Here is a 12191-nt window from a genome sequence, read left to right as displayed (position 1 = left end):
CCTGACAGTCACATGATCAAAATTCAGGCACTTGGCAACTGGAATGTATTTCTTTATTTATTTACATTGATAATTAATATTTCTAAATTGCCCATCTCCCCTATGACAGTTGCACTGTCCCGGGATTATGTAGTTGCTATTTTTAACCTTCCCAGCCAACTTCCGACAAGCAAAGTCAATGGGGGAAGCCAGATTCACTTAACTATGGCAGTAATTCGCTTAACAACTGTGGCAAAAAAAGGTTGTAAAACGTAACAAAATTCACTTAACAACTGCCTTGCTTAGCAATTGAAATTTTGGGCTCAGTTGTAGCTGCAATTCAAGGACTACCAGTAGTATATAAATTAGCAGCTCCTGGTATAATAACAAAGGAACTAAAAAGATTTGGGTTTTCTTTTTTTTAAATAATCTGATTAGCTCATATACGCCAAATAATATGACTGTATTTTTTAAAAGGGCTAATAATGGGAACCGGATAATAAACATGTAACTATACTAGATACAATCACTGGGTAAAAGGTGGCTCGGTGAATAACTTTCCATCTCTAAGTTTCTTCTTTAATTCAGCACAGACCTCAGAGGTTGTTGAACTGAATCTATACATACTTGCACTAACAGATGGTAAGCACAAATATCTCCATATTATTCGTCTCCTCATATTCCCTAGCAGCTGGTATTGAGAGGCATACTGCCTTTGATATTAGAGATAATATATAGCCATTATGATGGCACCAGCTTCATTGGAGTGAATAACTTCATTGGAGTGTGTGCTTTGTTGCACACATGCTGCCTTTCAGTATATACTGGCAACCATTCTGTTGACAGGATGGTGCTAGAAATCTTTGTGATCCCTTTATTCCAATTCCTTTCTTGACTGGGGCAAATTAGTCACAATCTTTTTATTCTCCCCCTCAATAGCCAAGCAATGAACATATGCTGTGCAGCAATTTTGTTGGAGTAAGAAATGCATAAACTAAGCTAGGACAATGGTCATTCTTGTCAAACAAGCTGGAAAGCTGCAGAAGACCTGCTGTTTTCCCTTTATGTTAAATGGCAACCATGACATTCACTCTAAAGGTTTATTACAAACAATACTTCACATTCATTTTAATTCTCCCACTGCCTTCAGCATCTCTGATGATAGCTAAGAGGCCAGTCTTCCCAAGAAAGAAGAGTACCGTGTCTGGAATTTTTTTAAAAAAACAATGATCCAGGGATTATAGAATTTCTGTGGAGAGTGATGGCGAGGTAATCACCTGGAACTCATTCTTCTGCATGATTCACAAGGCATCAATAAAAGCAACAAAGATGGAGAAGATGAAAGAAACCAAAAATATCGATATATGTGCATTTCAGGACTCAAACAATACAAATCAAAGAATTACAAGAGCTTCAAGCATTGATCCAGTGATGGTACAAGAGTACAAGGCAAAGAGAGAATTAGTGTTCAGTGAAACATGATGGTGCACACATGATTTTTTTTTTTTGAAGAAAAGCACATTGGTCTGAGCAGTTTATATCAAGCCTGAAAACGGCCAGCCTTTAGGTAATTCACAATTCCTTGTAAAGAAGTTATAAATGTATTGTATGGTTCATCTCCAGCTGGGTTTCCGGGAACTGGCACAATATACGGTATGCTGGTGGCGTTAGGTTGGAGAAGACTGATTGACGGAGAGGGTTTCCATATCACCAGGTCATACTGTAACTTTCTTTGATTAATGAAACATCTCCATATAAGGAGTGGTCTAATAATGAATATCTGTGCATTATGGACACTGTTTAGTCTAGCTCAATCTTTCTCAACTTTGGCAACTTGAAGATCTGTGGATTTGGGAGTTGAAGTCCACACATCTTCAAGTTGCTATGGTTGAGAAGCACTGGTCTAGTTAAAACTCCCCTTTTATGACCCCATAATCCCTTGATTTGGAGTAGTGTTGGAGCAACTGGATGGAGCTGATCATTTACTGGCCAGATGCCCTTCCTGACACCACACAGATAGTTTGCAGGAAATTATTTTTCTTTGCAACCTAGGAGAAAGAAACATTTGCCACTACCTAGGATTGAACTCCCAACCATCCGAGTGGGATACGAGGTCTTCATCACTAGGCCACCATCTAGCTACCACTTTAATATAATTGTGTGCCTATATCAACAATGCTTGCTTTGTATGACCTTTCATTCATCTATTTCATTCAGAGACATTCATCCTATTCTTTTAAAAAAATACTGTGCTTGGGGAAGGAAGATGAGACAAATGACTGGCATGAATTAATTCACATCAGTCATTTACTATAGTTGGAATTCAGCTGCTTCAGCTGCTGGGAATAAATTTAGCTTCTGTATTTCAAAGCACTGTTTCCTATACAAAGTGCTGGGTAGATGATTGCCAGGGCCTTCAGCAGGAATCTTTATGATAGCTGAGAGCCACTTCATTATGTACCTTGAAAAGTGGGAAAAACCCCAAAAGGGGGAAAAATCATGCTGTCATAATAGCTGCTGCATTGAGAGTTTGAAAGCAGGCAAAATTGGATAAAAAGAAATGCAATGGCTTGTGGATTGTGTCCTGCCTATTCTTCTTTTATACAGAATCTGTTTTTCCACTAACACATAAATCAGGTTAGTGACAGCTGTCACGGATGAATACCGCTTCCAAGTTATTTTATCTGTATAGAAAGTAATTTGACCACTGTACCACTTTTCTCCTTGCTGACATTCTGTGATACCTGGAGGCCATATTCAATCATTACTGACCAAAGAGACCTTTTTAGCTTCCCCACCCAAAGAAAATTCCAGCCACAAATATAAGAGTTTTAATTCCGTGAGCCAATGCTCTTTAAAAATTTGAAATTTACTTGAAGTATAACTGTTTTCTGCTATTCAGTGACATCTATGCAACTGCATGCTCCTTAATTACTTCAGGATTTGAAATATCACCAGCCAGAACACACAATTCAAGCAAGGTACCTTTGCGTTTACATTAGAACTAAATGTCAGAGTTTACCTTAGTTCCTTGAAGGGGTCTGCCCTGACATTAGGAGTTTCTATAGATTTGGGGAACACTGTGCCTTCTGCTCCTGAAACCACAAAACAGAACACAAGGCATAGCTGTTATAAACTGTTAGCAGAGGAATGGTATGCAAATCACACATCACATATTTTACAGTTGATGTAACTCCCTTCCAGAATATAAATACTACAATCCTAAAAATTCCAGAACCAGGACAATGAATATTTTTGCACTCCTATATAATATAAAAACCCATTTCCATTTTACAGTACTAGGAAGGAAAAGAAGACATGAGCCTTTCAATTTCTTTCAGTTTTTAATTTTCTCATCTTATATTTACCCTCATCTTTGCAGCCATTTGCATTTTTTTAAATGTATACCTTTTAAACATCATGAAAATACAGTTCTGTCCCTGATGATTGCCTTACTCTGAAGCATAAGAGATGGGGAACTGCTGGGAAAAGGGGAATATACACTTTTGCAGACAGCATTTGTATCTTGGTGTCCTTCCAAATTCTGAATCCACTAATAAAGAGCTAAAATTAGACTTGGGATGCTTCAGAAATGTTCTGCTTTGATCTGGACATTTCCTAAATCTGTCAAAATACGCCTACTTTGGTTTGGGATTGGGGATTCATTCACTAATGAAGGAGGTTTAGTTTTGAAACATATGTGTACCCACATGTGTGTGTATGCCCATGCATACAATGTTTTTGTTTTTTTTAAATGTATACACAAAGTACATTTACTTTCCCAAGCCCCCTTTTGCCTAAAATTACTCCTACTTCTATTAATAACCTACACCCAAATTCATTGTGGGTTTATTTGCGAAAGAAATAGTACAGATCAAAATTTCCCTCCAACTAGCTGCTCCCCTCACTGGCAGGTATCCCAGTCACTTCATTTTCTTCCTTTTTTCACATATAATATGGGCTTGTGCCATTTCCCTCCCCTCATGATCTTCAGGAGAGCACTGTTGGCACCTCCACTTCCTCCTCCTCCCTCCACTTCCTCGTTAAGTGACTCTTGGAAATTTCTGCCATTGTGTTGTGGCTAGAGAGAACAAAGGGAGACGCAGTGAATGAGGAAAACTGCCCCCATACTCCCCATTTTGGAATGTCCCAAGGGCCAGAGAGGAACAGGGCTCACCAGTTGCCTGCTGGCATCTCCCAGCCATCCCTATCTTGCTAGCAGGCATCTGAGTTGCTCCTCATCAGCCACCACTGTTAATAGATTTCAAATTTCAGTCTTGGTTCCAAAGCAACCAGTGGTTCCTCATCTTCTGGTTCTTGCCACCATCAATAAGATAGCTACAACTACAACTTTGCCAAATTTCAATCCCGCAGGAATCATGTGTCCTGGATCTTGGACACATTCTTTAAGTTGTGTTGTTTCAAAAATAGTTGCTCTATGGTGCATGATTTCATCAAATTGAAGGTTACAAAGTATGAAACAGACATGAGAGTTTTAATAGTGTGTGTGTGTGTGTATAATTATGTGAATAAATATATATAGATTCTATTGACATGGGATTTATTTAAAGGTATAAGGATTGGATTGAAAAAGACAGGAGGAATTTTCACTTTTACTTCTTTTAAATTGAAATTATTGCTAAAATACACAGTGGAAGTAATTTCATTTTCAGTTTAGCTATGCAAGAACGATTCAAAGTTTATAACAACTTTGTCACCATCTGAACAGATTCTCCCTTCCTTACTAATAAGGCAGTGTTTTAAGAATGTGAGACATTATAATAATTTTGCAATAAATGAAGGGATGTTTATCTAGTACCTGAGAGTAAGACAAGAAACAGCAAGTATAAGCCTTTTCACCAAGATATCCAAAGTGAACGAAGGAGGAGGAATTTCCTGATTATGAGAGCTATTAATCAGCTTTCCTCCCAAAGCTGAGGACACTCCTTCAAGGAAGGCTTTTAAGAAAAAACTGCACAGCCATTTGTATGATGCTTCCTGCACTGGGCAGACAGAAACTCTTACAGATATTATAGTATAGGTAGTTTTCAATTTATGACTGGTTGTTTAGTAACTGTTCAAAGTTACAACCTATCTGAAAAAGTGGGCTTTTGACCCAAATCCAGTGTTCTGACTTTTGCCCCCCCTCTCCCACCCCATGATCATATCATTGCAGTCCAGGTGCTCAGCAACAAACCACATTTACGGTTGTAACTCAAGGATTACCTGAGAGGTAAGGCTTCCTTCTTCTTTAGTTCATCAGATGAATTGGCAGCTGACCTCAGTCTAGCTGGCAATACTTGGATAAGTGAAACCTTATTTCCTCCACCACATTTCCACCCCACTGAAGGCCTTCTGCAACGAGCAGATTTAAGGTTGCATTGAAATTTTCTTCTCCCTAGATCACCCTCTCAAATGCTTTGTGGACTGCAAACAATTCATAAACTAATGGGCTTTCAACGGTGCAAACACTGTCTAATGCATTTTACGATCAATAGCTGCCTTTTTAATGCCAGTGAACATAACCATCCATGTTCAGCAACTAATACAAAATCATCTCCATTTCCAGGAGTCATCAGTTCCAATCCAACCCTAGTCCTCCCTAGAGTTCTTCTGAATGTTGTTTTAGATGTTTCCTTTTGCCACCCCTTCCCTTTCTAGGAAACTATTTCCTATCAAATTCCTTACTCTCTGGTAATAATTGAAAAACTGAGTTTTGTTTGGATATCTGCATGCAGACAAGGATATGTGGAGAGCCAACAAGAAGCTATGCTAAGAGCAGACACATCAGGTGTGTATGTATTAAGGAATATAAATAGAAAATTAAAACTTATTTTATTTTTAAAAAATAGGTATGCAGAAATATTTTATATATAATTCAGATAAGTAGTTTTCATTGTATTAAAGGACTATCTAACAATTGGCAAATAAAGTACTAATAGCAGGGAAGAGAAATAAAATAATGTCTAAAATAATAAGCAACCATTTTTAATGACATTGTAGGATTTAGTGCAATTTCAATGAGCGGAGTTGTTATTATAGTGGGAAAATCTACTTCTAATGTATTTTTGCAGAGACACAACTCTGAAATCATTTATAGTTTTATTTAGTTTACTTTGACTCTACCCTTATTCTTAATGAACTCTATGGTGATGAACAATAAAAGTATAATATGACTGAAATAATATAACCTATTCACACATAAGATAACATGCCCATAGTACACTGTATAAACAAGAACAATAAATCTAAAATTGTTGGGCAAGCAAAATTATTGTGCAATATTGTGAAAAACTCATAGTACTGGCATCAATGGATTTTCCTTAAATACAGTATTCTACAGTCAGATAACACATGGAAAAGGTCTTCTCTTTTGTATGAAATATTTAAAGGTATTTGTATGGTAGACACGCTAATGAACTTGAATAGAGTCATTCAATAGCAACTTTATGTGATAATATAACAAAAAGAGTACTGGTGAATAATAACTGCATGAATAATTGTAGCCAAGATCTCCTTGTATAGAAACTGCTTAGAAACTGCTGCTGTTGGTGAACTGGATGAAGACAGTACAATATATTATCTATTAATAAAGCCATCTTATCTCCAATGATTAGATAAACAACATCATAAGTTTATAAAGGTTGAAAACTGATTTCTTGGAACAAAAAACACAACACAATGTCTCTGCTCATGCTCCTTTTATTATTGTGAAGAATCGTAGAGATGACCTTAAAAAAGTAATGTGATAATTCTAAAGCATAATTTAAGGGCAGGAAAATTGGGAAAGCAAAAAGAAAGAGTTAGATTTTCAAGACTGATGTCAGCTCTTAGAGCTAGGCCAAGTCAGGAAAAAGACTTCACAAGAAATACTTGATAGATATAAGCCATAGAATCCAAATCTGGAAAGCCTGATGGTGTTTTTCCTTTCCTCTTTTCTTGTATCGAAGAAAATCAAGGTCTAGCAGTTTAAGTTTAAACTATATTAATATTCTCTTTCCTAGACTTAAATTTTGTTTTGCTAACCATCACACTCCTCTTTCAAAGTCATGTCTATGATCCTCTACCATTACTTCTAATCACTCATTAAATCATCTAGATTGTAATCGAATTGCCCTGACGCCAATACAATTGATGGGTTTTGCTCCAAAAGTCTGTAGAGATTCTCAGTCATCCAGGTCATGGTTGTCCCAAAGGTGCTTTTTCAGGAAGCAACTGGACTTTCTGGTTTTTTTCTTTTGAACATGTTTTGCTTCTCAACCAAGAAGCTTCTTCAGCTCTGACAGGATGGTGGGGAATGGAAGGATTTATATTCCTTGCAGACAGCTGGTAATCTGCATCCTTTTAGAGGGTCATTGAAGCACTTGGAGGTCTACCTGTGTTCTCAGGGTTACCTGAGTAGCGTTCCTGTAGTCTGAAATTTGTTCCCTAGCCAATCCATTCTTAATCCCACACCATTCATACAATCCCAAATTGTAAAGCTAGAAGTCTGTAGAGATTCTCAGTCATCCAGGTCATGGTTGTCCCAAAGGTGCTTTTTCAGGAGGCAACTGGACTTTCTTGTTTTTTTCTTTTTAAGTTTCCAGTTTTTGCTCCAAACTTCCATTTTAGCACAAATGGCCTGCAAATGTTAGTGGAACCCTTGGAGGACATCAAACTGTTTTCAATATAGTTGTCATTTAGTATTATCTTGAGAATCTCAGACCACAAACATTTATCCAAATCTTGTATCAGTTGGTAGAGTTCTATGCAATTTCGAGGTAATAAGAGCTAGCATAGAACTTTGTAAGACCTGATAATTTAATTACCAGAGACTATTGTATTTATTTAGTTCAAGTAATTTTCAAACTTCGATTTTCTAAAGCCCAATGTTTACTGTTTATTTAATTGCTCCCTCTATATAATTAACACAAATAGCATGTTTTAATAGCATAAAATCAAAATTCCAGTCTCAAAGTTACACTTTTAACCTAGTTAAGTATATTCCATTTTAATACCTACTAAATCCAAGTAGAGCTTATTTCCCAGTAAAGGAATAGAAGCTACGTGTTGTGCAAATGTCACAACAAGTTTTTAAAAAATAATTCATGAATACCCAAAAATAAAACATATTGTGCTCAAAAAAGCAAAGTAATTGTTACAATTCTAATTGTTTTTGCATTCACAATCAAATGCTATCTAAGAATCTTCATCATGGATACAGCCTTCAGGAATTTTAACTTCAGCTGATCAAATGGAAAAACTGAAGTTATAGTAACATCTCTAGAATTTTCTGAAGAGTAGGAGAGGAACCAGTTCTAGAAAAGAATGAATACATTCAAAAGAATGTAGAAGAATAAAAAGAAATGAAGACTATACTTGGATTGATATCAGAATAAAGCATCTAAAAAGGAAATGTGGAAGTAGAATGAATCAAAGGAAAACAAAAAGTTGTTGGGTCAAGCATGTTTGTGTGTGAATGTGTGCATGCGTGCACAAACACATACACAAAGTTAAGCCATCCTGAATGCCATCAAAGACCAAATCTGATTGAAGAACTGAAGATTACATACATATTAAATGCTTTTATTCATAAAGATGTGTAGCAAGATGAAACTTTGGGAGAATTCCATCAACCTCATCCCAAGTGTTTTAACTGCAGATCTATAAATTAAACTTTCTGAAACTGACTCTTAGAATAACTTTACTGTCACTTTGAATGTACTCTAATCGGCATACTTTAAAATGAAATTACATTGCAAACAACTCTCAAAGGGTCTCCACATCTAACATAAACATGACAAGATAAATAAATAAATAAGTAAATATATAGATGAATACATAAATACAAAATTATGCATGTACCCACATATATTTTATGACATGGAGAAACAACACAGTCCGTTTTGGATGTATATATGGACATGGCGAGAGAAACAAATCTTGCAAGTTTACCAGATAGATAGCTTAGGGAACAAAGCTGTTACAGAATCTGGAAGTCCTGCTAGAAATACTTGAAACCTCCTCCTAGAGGGGAGCAACAAAAACAGAACGTGAAGTGGGCCTCTGGGGTCTCTAACAATGCTTTGAGTTCTAAGCACATAGCGCTTATAAGCAGTATCTTGAATGACAGGAAGCGAGCTTCCTATAATCTTCTCGGCTGTCCTTACCACTCTCTGAATGGACTTTCTATCTGAGGCACGGCTGCCACCAAACCAAACAGTGATGCAGTTTGTTAAAACGATCTCAATCGTGCTTTTTAAAAAAGTGGCCAGGATAGAAGGAGAAAGATGTGCTCTCCTCTTCCGATGCAGGAAATGCAGACGTTGGCTTGCATGCTTCACTAAGAATGATGTGTGAGAAACCAGTTCAGATCGTTAATTATTAGCACCCACAGATACTTAATACTGTTCACTACTCTGCAGGATTAAGCAGCACCCACATTAGAGAAACTTTATTTAAGTATATTAAGAAGGTCAGCATTATTTATATTGTCTTTGTCAGTGTATAAGGATTTTGAACTGGAATAGCCATAGCAACAAGTTAGCCAATGGGAACTGTTTGGTGACTGAGACACAGGATTTGCTGTGTGAGCCATGTGAGATGGGTTGGAGCCTGGGCGTGGCTTAACTTAACTGTTCTGTGAGAGTTTGTTTGTCTTTGCACGAGAGTACTTGCTTCTTCTTCTTTCTATCACATTGCAAGAGCTGCATGGGTATTGTATACATGCATCAGGTTTTATATTTTTGTATATAAAGAAGTTTCTTCTATATAATAAATCCTGCTGAATTATTTGCTTGTGTGTTGGCTGGATCACTACAAACTCCAACAGTCTTGTCTTGTCATGTCATTTTAGACCACTAAAATAAAAACAAGCAGAGCAGAACAGTGCAAAGCACTGAACTGCCCCCATAATCATCCTGTCCCCAAGGCCTGGGTTAATAACCAATCTTCAGCAATTTCCTGAATGATGTACAGATAGGAACCATACCATTTCCTGGGGAGAGGGGGATCATTTCAGGAATTGCCACAAAATAGGAAGGCTTCCTGGGTCCTGCAGCATGACACTCTTTAATAGATGGGACTTGGAACACATTTGCCCTGCAGGACCAAAGCGGATGGGCAGAGAGAAGGAGAGATAAGGCTGCAGGGCAAAGGGATTTTTTAACAGCTATGCAGGCCATAAGATATTCAATATAGATTTTATTTTTCTGCTGTATATCTATAAACTACAAAAGAAAACAAGAAAACATTTCATTATTGCTTTTCCATCTTTACTGAGCACAAAGCAAACCCTGTCAGGTTGTTAATAAATCAATATCTCTTATTTCTTTTGCTATTAGAAACATTTCTCACTATATTTCGAACAAGGGGGAAAGTACCGTATGGTTTGTTTTAAAGTACTGCTTTCACCTAAGCAATTGATTTTGTGGTTCACAATCCTATGTTCTCAGTAAAATATAGAAAGCAATAGCAACAAACCTGTGTATTTTATCCTTATTCTAAATGGCAATAAAGTATTCTTTTATTATTTACAAAAGAACTTTTATTACAATCCCACTATACTAAATCTTTCTTTTAATGCTACATTATATATCAGCAACAAATGTTCATAAATACTTTGAGTGGAAAATCCATAAAGCTATTTCACCTTTATTTTAAGTTCCATTTAATGCTTCTCCAAAATGATTTCATCAATGATGAGTCCATCTGCTGGCTTTCTGCCCAACAGCCTAATTCCATGCACTCAATCAAGAATTTATAAAGCATGTGACACTATCGGTCTAAAAGGTTTTGAGTTACTGTAATTATTTGGCCAATGCTTTTTTTCTTCCCCTCATCCTATATCGGTGTGCAGTGGGAAAACCAATTTGCAAAACAAACAACAATCCCCTCCCCCCAGCCCACTCTCATATAAACTCAGTTACTATAGTTACAGTGAGCAAATTGCTTCTGTGAAAGGGATAATAAACACACAGACACATGTTATGTGAAGAGGAAACCCCTCTTAATGCTACTAAATAACATAACCATTACATAACGTTGGGTCAGGTTGTGAGGTAGACTAGATAAGAAGCACACCTAGCTCTATCTTTATTGTCAAGCCACATTAACAGAAACTTGTAAGAGTGAAAGTAAATATCCCCCCCCTGCCCCCCATTGTCCAGTAACCAGGAAGAGTCCTAGTTTGCCATTCTCTTGTTCTTTCTGCAGGCTCAGCTGTCTCTTACTTGTTGCTTGATCTGTGGCTCTTCCTCCTGTCTCCCAAGGTCATCCTCACATTACATCTGGACCTGCCATTTCACTTCTAAAAGCTGATTTGCAAATGTCAGGTCTGTGTTTCTTTTGAAGAAGCTCATTGGTGGCATACAGATTTAAGCTGTCTTTTATCCTTGCAGCCTGTTTCCCCACCCCCTCCTGTTTGCAATATTTGCTGTTAAATATTCAGAAGTGAAAGAAATATCTATGGGGATATCTACCCTAAGGTTTTGCACTATATCTCTGGGGAGTATATTTAGAAATCTTTCCTGAGACTGCCTCCATCTCACTGACTACTTCATGAAGCCACCTCACCATATGCCATCTTGGAGTGAAATAAATTTATCATTAAAGAAAAACATTTTTTTTGAAGAAGTTTAAAACCCTAATTCAATCTACCTCATTAAGAACCTCTGCATCACTGATTCTATTTTTTTCTGGTTTTACCATACACATAATGTAAATGTTCCATTCCCACTGTGCTTCACTCATATGTTTCTTCTGATGTACCCAAATGTCAGTTTCGTGTAACAAAGTGGACAAAGTATCATCATGCAGTCATTTTTACTTCCTTTGGAAAACATTCATTCTTTGGAACAGATAGCATATCAACCTATTACCCTTCTACCAACACTGTCACATTTTAAAATTTCTTCTCCCATTTCCCTAGTGTTAGTAACATTCTACCAAGAAGCACGTGTTAATCAATTTGCACTAATTTTCTCCACCTCCTATCATTCACTATCTTGGCTGCTGTGTTTATTTATGTTTTTTTTAATTGTTTTAATACTTTTGGAATTGTAAGCTGCCTGGAATCATTGATTGAGATGGAGAGATATAGAAATGGAGTAAATAGTTTCAACTCCATTTCCTTCAACTATTAGACTTCAATACATTAATATGCAGATCTATTACATCATATAAATAAGTGGTACACATTGTCAATCCCTTGATTTGTCCTTAATGCAACAGAA

General features: G+C 36.8%; 1 protein-coding gene across 2 annotated transcripts in view; it reads right to left on the bottom strand.

Annotated features, from left to right (window-relative positions):
* The window catches only part of SGCD (sarcoglycan delta), a 439725-nt gene that overhangs the window by 47527 nt on the left and 380007 nt on the right, over window positions 1-12191 (bottom strand). For both annotated transcript variants that reach the window (XM_081934767.1, XM_081934768.1), the window contains one exon: window positions 3002-3074. In XM_081934767.1, coding sequence (XP_081790893.1) covers window positions 3002-3074 — 73 coding nt within the window. The remainder of the gene's footprint in view (window positions 1-3001; window positions 3075-12191) is intronic.

This window comes from Natrix helvetica (assembly GCF_964273705.1).
Source record: "Natrix helvetica genome assembly, chromosome: 1".
Taxonomy (NCBI): domain Eukaryota; kingdom Metazoa; phylum Chordata; class Lepidosauria; order Squamata; family Natricidae; genus Natrix; species Natrix helvetica.
Note: the sequence above shows the minus strand (reverse complement) of the source record. Positions and strands in the feature narration are given on the sequence as shown.